The 15,952-nt window shown below is 45.8% G+C and overlaps 3 protein-coding genes across 3 annotated transcripts; 2 read left to right on the top strand and 1 right to left on the bottom strand.

Moving 5' to 3' along the window:
• Positions 1 to 375: 375 nt before the first annotated feature.
• Positions 376 to 2,222, top strand: LOC136534743 (uncharacterized). Its single transcript, XM_066527121.1, has 2 exons — positions 376 to 972; positions 1,374 to 2,222. Exons 1-2 carry the CDS (start codon positions 376 to 378, stop codon positions 2,220 to 2,222), a joined length of 1,446 nt encoding a protein of 481 aa, XP_066383218.1.
• Positions 2,223 to 8,431: 6,209 nt separating this feature from the next.
• On the top strand, positions 8,432 to 10,883 carry LOC136534742 (ATP-citrate synthase alpha chain protein 3-like). Its single transcript, XM_066527120.1, has 5 exons — positions 8,432 to 8,502; positions 9,903 to 10,079; positions 10,208 to 10,450; positions 10,603 to 10,654; positions 10,750 to 10,883. Exons 2-5 carry the CDS (start codon positions 9,960 to 9,962, stop codon positions 10,881 to 10,883), a joined length of 549 nt encoding a protein of 182 aa, XP_066383217.1. The 5' UTR covers positions 8,432 to 8,502; positions 9,903 to 9,959.
• A 2,664-nt stretch (positions 10,884 to 13,547) lies between these two features.
• LOC136534740 (aspartic proteinase nepenthesin-1-like) lies at positions 13,548 to 14,903 on the bottom strand. The gene has a single exon (XM_066527119.1). It carries the CDS (start codon positions 14,901 to 14,903, stop codon positions 13,548 to 13,550), a length of 1,356 nt encoding a protein of 451 aa, XP_066383216.1.
• Positions 14,904 to 15,952: the final 1,049 nt, after the last annotated feature.

Raw genomic sequence — 15,952 nt, 5'->3', positions numbered from 1 at the left:
CTCTCTGTCTTTATTTTTGTTTGAAACCAACATTTCATAACGCATGTCGTAGCAGGAGCTCGCTGCAACTGCTGACATGCATGCATGCCGATGACGGAACCAGTTCTTTTTTTTTCTGAATTATTATTACCTCACCTGCAATGCAAACACAGTGATATCGTCGTACTGCTAGGACCCCAGGCCCCGTTTGGTACAGATCCGACGGCTCCGGCTCCCACCTGTAAACAGTGAAATTGCAGGGGGGAGCGGAGCTGCTGGAGCCGTACCAAACAGTGAAATTTTGATCTGAATGGCTTGTACCCGGATGATGCCCAGCACCTTGCTGGTTTGGATGGCGAGTTCGAACCTGAAGAAATCCGGTCTGCTTTCCGAAATATGCACTCCACCGCAAGTCCAGGTCCTGACGGCTTTGGATCTCTCTTCTTCAAACATTCCTGGACAGTTATCTCTGCAGACATCACCGCCCTCTTCTCTGCCTTCCATATGCACTCGGTGGATCTAGAAAGGATCAACAGATCCTACCTCGTGCTGCTACCTAAGAAGGAGGGAGCCCGGCGCCCACATGATTTCAGACCAATTGCGTTGCAAAACTCTACGGTTAAGAGCATCTCCAGAGTTCTCATGAACCGCCTGCAGCCCTTTATCCCCTCTCTCATCGGAACTGATCAATCCGGCTTCGTCAGTGGAAGGTGCATCGCGGACAACTTCGTCTATGCAGCAGATCTACTGAATTGCTGCTACCGGAGAGGGTGCCCTACCGTTCTCATGAAGCTAGATTTCCACAAAGCCTTCGATTGTGTCGCCTGGGACAGCTTGACCAAGATCATGAAATGCCGTGGCTTCTCTGATAGATGGTGTGCATGGATCAACGTCCTGCTCAGCACTGGGAAAACTACTATCCTCCTTAACAGTGTTCCTGGCAACTGGATTAACTGCCGCCGTGGACTCCGGCAGGGGGACCCCCCTATCACCGTATCTTTTCATCATTGTTGCCGATGTTCTTCGCCGTCTGCTCCAAAACCATCACCTTGCCGCGGATATTCGACATCCCATCCTCCCCGATGAGCCGTGCCCCGTCCTCCAGTACGCCGATGACACCCTTGTTTTCATGCGCTGCACCCCCAACGCCATCTCTGCGACCAAACGCATCCTGCAGCTGTTCGAGAAAGCTACTGGCTTGGCCATCAACTACCACAAAACTACCTTCTTACCAATTGCCGTCCCTGACGACGAAGCCGCCGCCCTTGCCACCTCTTTTGGCACCACCACCTCCACCTTCCCTCAGACCTACCTTGGACTACCTCTTACCCCTCACAAAGTCTCTGTTTCTGACTGCCTGCCCCTTATCACCTCTTGCGACAAATACTTATCAGGTTGGCGAGCCTCTCTTCTTAACCGCGCGGGGCGCCTCACCCTCTGCACTTCTGTTCTCAGCGCACTCCCGCTTCACTACATGTCTGCAATCAGCGTGCCTAAGACAGTCCTCAAGGCCATCGACAAGAGACGTCGTGCCTTCTTCTGGACTGGAGAAGATAGCTGCCACGGTTCCAAATGCCTTGTCGCTTGGGACACGGTCCAAGCTCCCAAAAAACGCCGGCGGGCTGGGAATAAAAGACCTGGAGCTTCAGAACCGGTGCTTGCTGATGAAATTCGTCAACAAATTATTCAGTGGAGAACAAACCAGCTGGAAAGATTGGCTTCTACGCAGTGCCTCCTCCTTCGATACCCCGATCAGCGGCGCGTCTAGCTTCCTCTGGCGCATTGTCAATGACGAGCTTAACACCTTTCGCTCCATCACCATCGTCAAAGTCAACAATGGCGCCGCAACCTCCTTTTGGTTCGACCATTGGCTTCCTGCCGGCCCCCTCTTCTCCACCCATCATGCTTTGTTCACACACACCACTATGCCTAACATCTCGGTGCAGCGCGTCTTCCAGAGTGGTTTTGATTTGCGTCTGCGTCCTCGACTCACTAATGCTGCTAGCCATCAGCTAGGCAGCCTGCTCTCTTTGTTGCAGGAGATGAACATCGGCGACGGCCCTGACTTACGGCTGCTCAAGCTGACAGGGCACACCTACACCGCTAGGGATGCCTACGCAGCCCTCGACTCTTCAGGTGACCACACTGACACGCACGGTGGGCGTGTTTGGCGGACAAGGCTACCAACAAGGTCAAGGTGTTCGCTTGGCTGTACTTCAAAGACCGGCTCAGCACAAGGGTGAACCTCCATGCAAAACACATCGTCGACGGCGAACAATGCGAGCGCTGCGCTAGGCACCCGGAGAACAGGCGACACGTTTTCTTCGGCTGCGAACAAAGTGATGCGCTGTGGACTGCAATAGGCATGGGCGATGTGGGACAGATGACGGATGATGAAGCATGGGAAGCAGACACTCCAGCAAATCTAGAAGCGACTCTCTGGCCTTTCATCTTCCTGACTATCTTATGGCGTATCTGGGACGGTCGGAATGGGTATGTATTCCGTAATGAAAATTTCTGTAATCGCGTGGTTCTTTCGAGGGTCTGTGATGACCTTGTAACTTGGCGCAAGCGCCTTCCTCCTGAGCTAGGGAACGGCCTGCTGGGCTGGTACGCTCACCTCCGCGATTGTACCTCAAACTCTTTTCCACGTCCTACTTAACTTGGGCGTGTGCTTTTGAATGGAAAGGTGGGGAAACTCTCCCCTCCGTTTAGTTCAAAAAAAAAAAAAAAAAAAGAGATACACCCACTGCAGGCACGTCCAAAATAACCAGCTTTCTACAATTCAAGAAAATGTCTACATTAACTGTAATGTCTCGGAGAGGGAGCTCTTTCCCAAACTGAACAAAAGCAAACTGAGCAAAAGCAGAAACTAGGGGCCGGCCTCTTTGGTACGGTGATCCGGCTTCACCCGACGCCTTCAACAGTGAATACGTCAGGAGGAGCTAGATCGAATCCATGCCAAAGAGGCCCCTAGATAGTAGCTACTAGAAGCGTTCCTCTCTGGGCGGCAGCGTTTTCAGCTGTCGTTCTCTCTGAGCGGAGGCTGTTGGTTCCCATCCCGGAGAGCAGTATGAAGTATCCAAGAGGATGAAGACTTTGCGTTGCTCCCCAATCCAATTGGTGTTGCTGCTCCATCAATTTGCGGTTCAGATCCTTCAACACGGATATTTCATGCTCGACTTGGGAGCGAGAAAGGTTGGCCTTCTCGAGCTCCTTCAAGCTGTCGTTCTCGTTATTGATCTTTTTGAGATCCCCCGTCAGGCGGATGATCTCCGCCTGGGCTTCATCAGCTTCGGAGCGAGCATCAACGGCCCGCTTTTCCGCATCAACGGCCCTGTCCTTGGCTAGTTTAATCTGGGCTACGCCAGATTGTGCAGCCTTGTTGAACATATTTTCCATATCAGCATCCTCTTCCACCACCTTAGTCGATTCAAAGGGCTGGGGGGGGCATGACCTGGTGGGGCGCCGCAGCGGAATCCTCTTCGCCGCCCCCCACTTCGCCGTCCACCTCATCGTTCGTGGCCATGGCTATCCTCACCCTGATGTTATTCGGGAGGGCGCGGTCTCCTGGTCCAGGACCGACTGACCAAAAATCTCGACCATGCTCGCGTGGATCTGGTTCTGGTTCAGGAGGCCGGCTTCTGCATGCAAAAGGAGCAAGGAACCACGGGTGAGTAGAATAGAATGTTGTTTCCTGTTAGATACTATACATGTAATGAATTGTTGCATGCTTTGGACCTAATAAATGTTTTCTAGATTGAATATCTGTTGCAGGATTCTTCCTGTGTAAGAAAATTGGAGTACATGATATATCTGTTAATTTTCAGAGTTGTTTGCTTCCCTCAATCCCTCATTGCAACGTGTCTTTCATATTTCCGTGGTGCTTCACTGTTCACACTTACCATAGCATCATCATGTATTCATACATAAAGATAGATATATTCCTATACAATTATATGCCAAGAGCCTGAGACTTTATATATTCAGAGTACATCAACTAGTGCTGTATGAAGTAGTAGTATGACGTGAGGACTGCTGCAGTGCATGCTTACCTGGATAGGGAACATCTTCATGCCGTCTCGGAGCGGCGCCAGCCGGTGCATGACGGCGTCGGCCATCCACCATGGCCCCGGTGAGCCCACGTCGCTGGAGGTCCGCCCAGACGCGCCCGGCGGTCGGCCAGCTCAGAGGTATCACGCACTACCGGAAACAGAGACTTTGCCGAGTGCAAAATTCTTTGCCGAGTGTCAAAAATCGGGCACTCGGTAAAGACCTTCTTTGCCGAGTGCTGCACTCGGCAAAGAATTGCACTCGGCAAAGAGTTCTTTGCCGAGTGCCGGGCACTCGGCAAACAAGGGCACTCGGCAAAGGACTTCTTTGCCGAGTGCCAGACTCTCGGCAAAATATCTACACTCGGCATAGGCTGCCCGCGAAACGGCGTTCGGTCATGGCCTTCTTTGCCGAGTGCCTGCTGTTAGGCACTCGGCAAAGATTTGATTTTTTTTTAAATTTCTTTGCCGAGTGCCCCAGATCTGACACTCGGCAAAGATTTATTTTTTTAAAATTCTTTGCCGAGTGTCTCAGATCTGGCGCTCGGCAAAGAAAAAAAGTTTTTAAAAATACTTTGCCGAGTGCCCCTGGCACGGCACTCGGCAAAGATTTAATTTTTTTCATATAATTTCTTTGCCGAGTGCTCCTGTGAATGCACTCGGCAAAGAGAAATTTTTTTTAAAAAAAATTAAAACACTCTTTGCCGAGTGCCATATGCCTGGCACTCGCAAAGACACCCTTTGCCGAGTGCCATGCCCCGGCACTCGGTAAAGTTTTTTTTGTTTTTTTGTTTTTGGCCTCCAATTTTTTTGTGCAGCCCTTTTAAAGCACCAAGAACTCCTAGTTACAATTTGGGGATTTTTTATGGCTTTTTGATTATATTTAGTTACTTTATTTTGTTTACTTGAATTTTTTCCGAAAAATAGAAATTTGAACTGCACGTGGTACGAATAATGGAGTTTAATGATTCAAAAATTGATAGTCATGTTAGTGAGTGTTGTGAGAGGCCGTATCCAGGAACGGACCCAAAATTTCGGACATCTTGTTCATGAAACATGTCCGCGAAATTGCGTGTGAAGTGTTTTTAAATTATATAAAAAGCAAACGAAGTCCGAAAATCATGAAATTTGTTGAGATGTCATGATATCATATGTGGAGGCTATGTTAAAAATTTCAGAAGATTTCATGCACGTTGTCACGTACGATGCTTACCAAACTAGGACATCTCTACATGTGAGATCTGATATCACATATAGAGATGTTCTGGTTTGTAAGCATCGTACATGACAACGTACACGAAATCTTCTAAAATTTTATCATAGCCTCCACATATGATATCACGACATCTCAACAAGTTTCATAATTTTGGACTTCGTTTGCTTTTTATAGAATTTAAAAATACTTCACACGCAATTTCACGGACATGTTTCGTGAACAAGATGTCCGAAATTTCGGGTCCGTTCCTAGATACGGCCTCTCACAACACTCACTAACACTACCGGAACCGGCGATTTGCCGAGTGCCGAGGCTTTGCCGAGTGTATTTATCGGGCACTCGGCAAATACCGTGTTTGCCGAGTACCAAATAAATACACTCGGCAACAAAAAACACACGGCAAAATACGTCTTTGCCGAGTGTTTTTTTCTGGCACCTCGGCAAAGAAGCTTTTTGCCGTGTGCATTTTTTTTTGCCCTCGGCAAATCATTTTTTCGAAGCAATTTTTGAGGCCCTAAATGAATTCAATGAAAAACTTTTCAACTACAAAGTTGTATAAACTTCTCAAGATCTACAAAGTTTATTTTGGTCATTTCTTCATTTGACAAAGCGACAATAACGTTGTTCATAAAATCTACATATCTCATATCTCTCATATTAATTCATATGAAAGTAGAAGATACATATATAAGATTTGTGAACAATGTTACTACCACTACGTCGGATGAACAAATGACCAAAATAAACTTTATAGATCTTGATAAGTTATGAAAATTTTGTAGTTGGCAACATTTTGATTTGAAATCATCTTGTCATGCAAAAACGACGTTTGAATTTGAAAATTTTAAAATTTGAATTTTTTCAAACGACCTCGGATGAAAAAACTTCCTAAATGAAAATTGTAGATCTCCAAAAGTTATGAAACTATGTAGTTGACAACTTTTTGATTTGAAATCATCTTATCATGCAAAACTATGTTTGAATCTCTCAAATTTAAAATTCAAATTTTTCAAACGACCTCGGATGGAAAAACTTACTAAATGAAAATTGTAGATCTCAAAAAGTTATGAAACTTTGTAGTTGACCACTTTTTGATTTGAATTCATTTAGGGCCTCAAACAAGCAATTTACTCTCAGTTTGCCGAGTGCCTTTTTTCTAGCACTCGGCAAAGCCGTATTTTGCCGAGTGCCTATATTTTGGCACTCGGCAAAGAGGTATTTTGCCGTGTGCATTTTTTTTGGCCCTCGGCAAATCAGTTTTTCGAATTAATTTTTGAGGCCCTAAATGAATTCAAATGAAAAACTTTTCAACTACAAAATTGTATAACTTCTCAAGATCTACAAAGTTTATTTTGGTCATTTCTTCATTTGACAAAGCGACAATAACGTTGTTCATAAAATATACATCTCTCATATTAATTTCATGAAAATAGAAGAGAGATATATATGATTTGTGAACAATGTTACTACCACTATGTCGGATGAACAAATGACCAAAATAAACTTTGTAGATCTTGAGAAGTTATGAAATTTTGTAGTTGGCAACATTTTGATTTGAAATCATTTTTCATGCAAAAACGACGTTTGAATTTGAAAATTTTAAAATTTGAATTTTTCAAACGACCTCGGATGAAAAAACTTCCTAAATGAAAATTGTAGATCTCCAAAAGTTATGAAACTATGTAGTTGACAACTTTTTGATTTGAAATCATCTTATCATGCAAAACTACGTTTGAATCTCTTAAATTTAAAATTCAAATTTTTCAAACGACCTCGGATGGAAAAACTTACTAAATGAAAATTGTAGATCTCAAAAAGTTATGAAACTTTGTAGTTGACCACTTTTTGATTTGAATTCATTTAGGGTCTCAAATAAGCAATTTACACTCGGTTTAGTATAATATATTGGGAACTAAAACGGAATCTAGACACAAGTGACAGTGTGGTGTAGTGGTAGAGGAGGTTTGTGCGCAGCGAGAGGTCTTGGGTTCGAATCCCGTCGGCCGCGTAGCCGTGAAATTTACGCGAAAAAAGCCGGAGATGGATGGGCGTTGACCGGTGGGGGCCTCCACCAATTAAAAAAAAATTCATTTTTTTTGGGTAAAAATTCCTATTTTTTTCGGCTTTTTTTTCGGTTCCAACTTTGCCGAGTGTCGGCACTCGGCAAAGGCTTTGCCGAGTGCCCGACAAAAGACACTCGGCAAAGACGTCTTTGCCGACTCTTTTTTTGCCGAGTGCTCTTTGCCGAGTGCAGCACTCGGCAAAGCCCTGCCGAGTGTAAATTGGGCTTTGCCGAGTGCCCCTGGCACTCGGCAAATTCACTGAGTCCGGTAGTGTAACATGACTATCAATTTTTGAATCATTAAACTCCATTATTCGTACCACGTGCAGTTCAAATTTCTATTTTTCGAAAAAATTCAAGTAAACGAAATAAAGTAACTAAATATATCAAAAAGCCACAAAAAATCTCCAAATTGTAACTAGGAGTTCCTGATGCTTTAAAAGGGCTGCACAAAAAAATTGGAGGCCAAAAATAAAAAAAAAACAAAAAAACTTTGCCGAGTGCCGGGACATGGCACTCGGCAAAGATGGTTTTAAATTTTTTTAAAAAATTTCCTCTTTGCCGAGTGCATCCACAGGAGCACTCGGCAAAGAAATTATAAAAAAATTAAACATTTGCCGAGTGCCGTGCTAGGGGCACTCGGCAAAGTATTTTTTTAAAAAAAATTCTTTGCCGAGTGCCAGATCTAAGACACTCGGCAAAGATTTTTTTTTAAAAAAATTAAATCTTTGCCGAGTGCCTGCCTGATCCGGCACTCGACAAAGGAGCGGTTGGGACTTAAACGCTTTTGGCCAGCCGGGCAGTCAAGCAGACAGCCGCAGCCAGCCACCGCGCCCACGCCGGCCCGCCCCCGCCCCCGCCCCCGCGCCGCGCCCACGCCGCCCGGCCGCCCGCGCGCCCGCGCCGCCCACCGCCACCGCCCGCGCCAGTGCCGCCGCTGCCCGCGCCGCCCGCCCCACCGCGCCAGCACCCCCCGCGCGCCCGTGCCAGCGGCCAGTTCATTCACCGCAACGCAGCAAGCAGCAGCCAGCAGGACGGAGCAGGAGGCAGGAGCAGAGAGGCCAAGCCATTGAGACGGGCAGACGGCGACTCGAGCACTCGGCGAGACTCCACCGTGAGCACGCAAGACCGTGGAGCTGGGCTACAAGACGGCAGCGAGCGCCTTCAGCTTCGGATCATCCGCCTCCATCAAGGTGAGTGGCCTTCTGCTTGAGGACTCGGACCCTATAGAGTTCCAATGCCTGTTGGATTGCTAGCTAGTACCATAAATATCAACACCAGGGCATTGCTTATTAATGCGGTTCTTTGATAGCATAAAATGTAGTTAGTTTGATGCATATATCAGCTGATTGGATCGAAACGAATTAAAATAGCATGTTGAATTGCTGATGCATATGGCCCTGCTAATTTTGACTGTCAAATCAAAAGTTCATTACTGCATAGCGTCGTCAGGTCAGGGCTAGCTTTACCATCCAGCAGCATATCTGTTTGTGCTGAACAAGGAGCCTTAGTTCTCCTACCTTCGGTGCAGTACCAAATTCTTATTTTTGTTTTTCAGTTCCTATCAGCCATGATAAAATCATAAAATGATTTTATTGTATTGTTTAGATCAGAAACATGGATGATGAAAAGGGGGGAATTGAACTGACTGTACTTAGTTTTCTAAGATAGTTCAGATTGATTAGTTCTACCTTGTGTGTTGAGTCGAGATGCAATGTTGGAGGGGGAATTTAGTATGCTTGTACCTTGTCGCTTTGCTTGCTCTTGCAGTATGATTTATTGGTATACCTGATACATGTAGAGTACTTGAAGCTCAAATGGCGCAAGCTAGGACAGAGCTAAGCTAGTTTCGTATTGACGCTATAGTTGTTTGTCGGCTGGCTGGCTGTGACTTTGTGAAAAGAGCATCATGTGGATTTATTTAGTGTTATTTGGGGTAAGCTTTTTCAAAAGCACAAGCTGCACAAATTGAAATGCTGGATCAGAGTGACGAGTCCTGATTTTATTAGGTTGGCAGTGACGGCTCCTGCTTTTCCTGTTCTATCCAAATGAATCTCCATGTCTTGGATAATCATAATCAGCACCCACCATCTTGCGCGCGGTCACCGTAGGAACAGGATCAGGTGCCGGTCTGCCGGAGTTAGCTCACTCCATAGAATGGATTTGCAAGGTCTATGGCTGTGGTCATTGAAATCTCAACCTCCATAGAAACCAGAATTTTCAAGTAGCAGTTATATAGTTTGGTTTAGGGGAATTTTACTCTGATAAACTGGGTCTGTGTCAAAAACCAGTAGATCATCTAGGTAACACCAACAGATTGTCTTCGTTTTTAGTTGCCATTCAACAGATAGGAAACAACCGGTTCATTTTACTTGGGTTCTCTTTGAAGGTGCACTTGCTTAGTGTTTTGCATTAGCTGGGTTTATTGGTTGTAGAAATACAGTTACACAGATCGAGTTTGATTACTCTCAAGGGAGGTTCTTCAGGTTCTGATGTTCTATATTAGTTATCTTCTTTCATTCACTATAGCATCCCTGTTTTTTACATATTCCTCAAGACCAGTTGATTGAATTTTCAGAATGCTTAATCACAGGTCACACAGTCAACGGATTTCACTGAGCTTGCAAACCAGGAGCCATGGCTCTCATCTATGAAGTTGGTTGTGAAACCTGACATGCTCTTTGGGAAACGTGGGAAGAGTGGACTTGTGGCCCTCAACCTAGATCTTGCCCAAGTTCGCCAATTTGTCAAGGAGCGGTTGGGAGTTGAGGTACTGTCATGACTAGCATCTTGCCATGCTTTTTTTTGAAGGTCATCTTGCCATATGCTTTTACCAGCACAAACCTGATCGTTAAAGCTATTTATAATCTGTATGACTGAATTTGCTCATGTATCTAGGTCGAGATGGGTGGCTGCAAAGCTCCAATTACAACCTTCATAGTTGAGCCATTTGTGCCGCATGACCAAGAGTATTACCTTTCGATTGTATCAGAAAGGCTTGGCAACACCATTAGTTTCTCAGAGTGTGGAGGTATTGAGATCGAGGAGAACTGGGGCAAGGTTAAGACTATCTTTCTTCCCACAGAGAAGCAAATGACACCTGACGCATGTGCTCCATTGATCGCCACCCTGCCATTGGAGGTCAGCTATTGCACTGTTACTTGTTTATTTATTATACCATTTGTTTTGTTCCCAGTAAGGCTTGGAACTCGTTGCTGCTGGTCATTCTCAGATTCTTGATTAACCATCAATTCTCAGTTGATTCTCATTGATGATCCGTGCTTGAATTTCAGGTCCGCACAAAAATAGGTGATTTCATTAGAGGTGTATTTTCTGTTTTCCAAGGTACCTCACCCTTGCTTTTGAAAGGCAGACAGTTTGTAGTTGTTGCTTTTCCGGTTTCAACACTCAACGTGTGATGCTCTTTGGTTCTTTTGCAGACTTGGATTTCTCATTTCTTGAGATGAACCCATTTACCTTGGTAAATGGTGAACCGTATCCTCTGGATATGAGAGGAGAACTAGATGACTCAGCTGCTTTCAAGAACTTTAATAAGTATGATTCACGCTTTTGATGTACCTCACAGATCCCAATTGCTTCCTTCATATTAGTCATACCAACCATATTTATGTGAAAAATGTAGGTTTTTCTACTGTATTGTTAATCATAATGAGTGCACGTTGTATTTTTTTCATTTGTTGTTCACTTGGTGATGGACTTGTGGACTTTGATGGACTTGTGGATTTATTTGGATGGACTTGAGCACTTATTATTATATATGTGATATATATTGTGATGGATGTGATATGTGCGGATGGATGAGATATATATGTGATGGATGCGATATATATGTGATATATGTTTGTATGAATTTATTTGGCATGATGGAATGTAAAAAAAATTAAAAATTGCCATTTTGGGTCACTTTGCCGAGTGTTGCACTCGGCAAAGGACTCCTTTGCCGAGTGCCATGGTCATAGCACTCGGCAAAGCTGGAAAATGGGCTTTCTGGACGCCCATTTTCCAGCTTTGCCGAGTGCTGTGACCATGGCACTCGGCAAAGAATTTTTTTTAAAAAAAATTCCAATTTTGCCGAGTGCCGGACAGAGGGCACTCTGCAAAGAAATTTAAAAAAAATAAAAAAATCTTGCCGAGTGCTCTGACCATGGCACTTGGTAAAGAATTTTTTTTTAAAAAAAATTTAAACTTTGCCGAGTGCAGGGAAGAGAGCACTCGGCAAAGAAATTTAAAAAAAATTTAAAAAAATATTTGCCGAGTGCCAGCCAGAGGGCACTCGGCAAAGAAATTTAAAAATAAAAATAAAAAAATCTTTGCCGAGTGCTCTGACCATGCCACTCGGCAAAGAATTTTTTTAAAAAAAATTTAAACTTTGCCAAGTGCGGGGAAGAGAGCACTCGGCAAAGAAATTTAAAAAAAAATTCAAACTTTGCCGAGTGCCAGCCAGAGGGCACTCGGCAAAGAAATTTTGTAAAAAAAATAAAAAAAATCTTTGCCGAGTGCCTCAAGGCTTGACACTCGGCAAAGAAATTAAAAAAAAATAAAAAAATCTTTGCCGAGTGCCTGAAGGGTTGGCACTCGGCAAAGAATTTTTTTTAAAAAAATAAAAAATCTTTGCCGAGTGCCTGCAGGGTTGGCACTCGGCAAAGAATTTTAAAAAAAAAAAAAAAAATTCTTTGCCGAGTGCCTGCAGGGTTGGCACTCGGCAAAGTGACCGTCAACGAAACCGGCGCCGTGACGGTCGCTTTTCTTTGCCGAGTGTCACCGGGGCACTCGGCAAAGCCTTTGTCGAGTGCCCGATAAAAGACACTCGGCAAAGAGGGCTTTGCCGATCAATTTTCTGCCGTGTGTTCTTTGCCGAGTGCCGCACTCGGCAAAGGCTTTGCCGAGTGCAATTTAGCCTTTGCCGAGTGCCTCAGGCACTCGGCAAAGAACCTGAATCCAGTTGTGATGAGGTACTCGGCTTGGCCGGACGAGCCGGGCAGGACCGGCGTCTGAGCTGGTAGACAATTTGGAATAACGCGGAAGCTCGTGGATGCTCGGTGCCAGCTTCTGTGCGCGACTCGGCGCATGAGCTCTGCCTTGGTGAAGCCGCCATGGGAGTCAACGTGGGTGAGCATGGAGCGGTAGCCCGATGGCGGTGACGCCGCCGAGCTGCGTAGTGAGGCAAGTAATAAGAGGAAGGTTAGGAGTTGCATTGCACCCATGCATCGGATGAGCATGGATGACGGAAGCAAAGCAATGCTCGAGTAATTAAGGGCCTGTTTGGTCTGCTCCGCTCCTGGTTTATAACTCCGCTCCAACTTTGTTCTACCAAACACCTCCGGCTCTTAAACTCTGTTCCACGAAAATCCTAGCTTTCGCACGATGCTCTGGCAGTGACGCGGCCAGAGGATGATGTGTGGCGGGGCTAGGTATTGGGTTGCACCCCTATTGCCCTGTGTGAGGAGCACCTCGGGGGCGGGAAGCCCAAAGGGTATGATCTTCTCATATAGACAACTGTTAAAAATATATTGCAGGTCAGTGTACGTATGAACATAACATTTGAAATTAGAAATATTAAATGCAGCTTTATATCCAGATTGTAACTCTAGACCGGGAGACTCCATTTTCACCTAGTAGGGTGATACTGTACAATTCGTTTTTGCCATTTTATTTTTCTATATAATCGTTTTTAGTGCCTGAATATATATGCAGATATATTTAGCGGCAAGGAGGAAACGCTGAGATAACTAACTTGTAGGGATCTTTTTAGATATTGGTGCTATTCTATACAACATGTATAGCTCAGTTTTCAGTGTGTGACCTTTGCCTAACCAAGAGAAAACTGAACACTGCATGGTCAACGAATCATGTAAGATCTAGATGCCAAGCCATTGCCATAGTAAACATATATGCCCATCCTCACTGCAAGAAGTTATATATCCTACTACTACGACTCCATCTCCAAATTTGGTTCTTGATATGATTTTCTATCCTCTCGTCCCACAGCAATATGCTGACTATCATTTACTTTCTCCGTTCTAAATTGTACTCCCTCCATTCCAAATTATCAGATGTTTTGTGCTTTTCTAGATACATTTCTTGTATCATATAGAAATGGTGTATATCTAACTGCACAGCAAAACCAATGTATTTTAGAAAAGCCAAAACGACTTATAGGGTATATCTAGATGCATAACAAAAGCTATGCATGTACAAAAGATAGTGTCACATAATTTCAGAGCTTACTACAGTCGGTGGGCACGAATGACAACTGCCCTACGGTGATGTCAAACAGCATCTGTATATTCTGCTGCTGGAAATTGCCCAGAACGGAAGAAGAACCCGACGAGGACCCTGCAATGCTCAAGCAGAACGACGACGATTCCGGGTCAAAGTACATGTAGTTGTCCCTATGCAGCCTCATATCTGCACCTCCGGCGAAGTGCAGCACCATGTTCGGCATGGCCGGGAGCTCCGGTTCACCGGCCGGAGCCGGAAAGCATGGGCTGTCCAGGCTGGAGGCGTTCACCACCGGCTGGCCGAGCACGCCGGCCACGTGGTCGACCACCACCCTGAAACCAGGTTCCACGAGTTTCGTGAAGATGGTGCCGGAATCCACGATCATGCCCCCGGAGCCGTCGGCGCGCAGGTCGAAGGTGCCGTTCGGGATCGGCAAGCGTGCGTCGCCGAACGATATGCCCTCGAGGGAGACGTAGTACCTCGACGGGCTGAACGGGCTCTGCAGGAGCGGCGTCGACTTCACGGCGGCGCTGCCAATGGGTGTCAGCTCGGCATGGGAGCCGAACAACACTGGGCTGCCTAGACTGGTGTTGAAGAAGTCGGTGAGGCAGTAGGAGAACTTGCCGACCCCAAGCTGCGCCACCAGGGACAGGCTCCCGCGGCCCAGGCCGACGGTGCCGGTGGAGTTGTACGAGAGGCCGCCATTGTCGATGCCACAACCAAACGCGATGCCGCCGACGGAGACTCCAGGCGCACCAGGGCTAGAGCCGAACGTGAGCGTCTCCGTGCCCAGGACACCGGCGGAGTATGCGCCGTCGCCGTAGGCGTATCGGTACCTGCAGGGTGAGCTAGCCGTGCAGTTGCGGCTCCAGATGGGCAGGCACGTGGCGCTGGAGCACGGCACGGCGGAGAAGCTTGACGAGGCGGCGGTGTCGTAGATGGCCGTGTCCTGCGGGAAGCAGAGCTTGCACGGCTTGCACTGCGTCCAGGTGAGATCGCTGCCGGTGTCGGCGAGGGCGACGAACGGCACCGGCGGCGTCCCGATGGCGAGCTCCATGAGGTACTCGGCCTGGCCGGAGCGGAGCCTGGCGGGGCCAGCGTTCGAGCTGGTAGACATTGTGGAATAACGCGGTAGCATCGTGGACGCTCGGTGCCGGCTTCTGTGTGCAGCTCGGCTCATGAGTTCTGCCTTGGTGATGACGCCATGGGAGTCAATATGGGTGAGCGTGGAGCGGTAGCCGGACGGTGGTGCCGCCGACGAACAGCACAGTGAGGCTAGTAATATTAAGAGTAATGTTAGGACTTGCATTGCACCCTTGGATCTGAGCCTGAGCACTGATAACCAATGCATAGCCTGAGTAAATTTCTAATTAAGAGCTGCTGGATGAGCTTGAATAGTCATGTTCAAACTTGCAAAACTATTTATAGTTGAAGATCTAGCGGCTAAATTACTTTGATATCTTCCACTTGGAAGACTCTGACAATGGCATGCATGAACACATAGAATAAATGACAACAGTAAGTACTACTTGTAGATTGTCATCAGCTGCTTATGGAAAGCGATGTGCACAATATATATTTAGCTCTACCAAACACATTCTGTTATATGCATCGACCTTGAGCACATACAGACATTGACATATATGGTCATCAGGATCGTCATCATTCTGTTATATAATCATCGATCAGGATCGTCACCATACAGAGAATGAGATAGAGACATTCTGACAATCGCAAGATAACACAAACTAAATGACAACAGGAACTACTGGACCCTGAAAAAACTTGTCAGAATGCGATAGCACAAAATATTTAGAAATCTAATCAGACACATCACGTTATCAATCTTGAGCATATAGACGCAGATGTCTTCATCAGGAGCAGAAAAACCAATTCAGTGGAGTGGGCTACCCATTACTAATGTAATGTAATTGGTTCTAAGTGCCCAACCCCAACTTCTTGGCGCTGCTCCAGCCTCTAAACCTTTGGTACCACCATTTGTTGTTGTTGTTGTAAGATACATGAAAGAATCTGGACGAAGACAAAACGAACTGTTCAGGAAGGTGCCTTGTTTTGAATTCTCCCTCCACTGGCGTACCTTTGCATAGCCCAAATTACATAGAACATACTCCAAGAGTCTCTTTACATCCTTCCATATTGATAGAAATAAAGATTCCGGTGGAAAAATTCACTGATATCTTTGACTAATATCCAAATATTGCCATCCACTATTCCTAGTTTCTTGCTTTGAAAATATGGAGAGCAGAGTGATACTGTACAATACGTTTTTGCCATTGTATTTTTCTATATAATCGTTTTTAGTGCCTGAAGATATATGCAGATATATCTAGCAGCAAGGAGGAAATGCTGAGATAACTAACTTGTAGGGATCTTTTTAGA

The sequence above is a fragment of the Miscanthus floridulus genome, unplaced genomic scaffold (genome assembly GCF_019320115.1).
Source record: "Miscanthus floridulus cultivar M001 unplaced genomic scaffold, ASM1932011v1 os_2235_1_2, whole genome shotgun sequence".
Classification (NCBI taxonomy): Eukaryota; Viridiplantae; Streptophyta; class Magnoliopsida; order Poales; family Poaceae; genus Miscanthus; species Miscanthus floridulus.
Note: the sequence above shows the minus strand (reverse complement) of the source record. Positions and strands in the feature narration are given on the sequence as shown.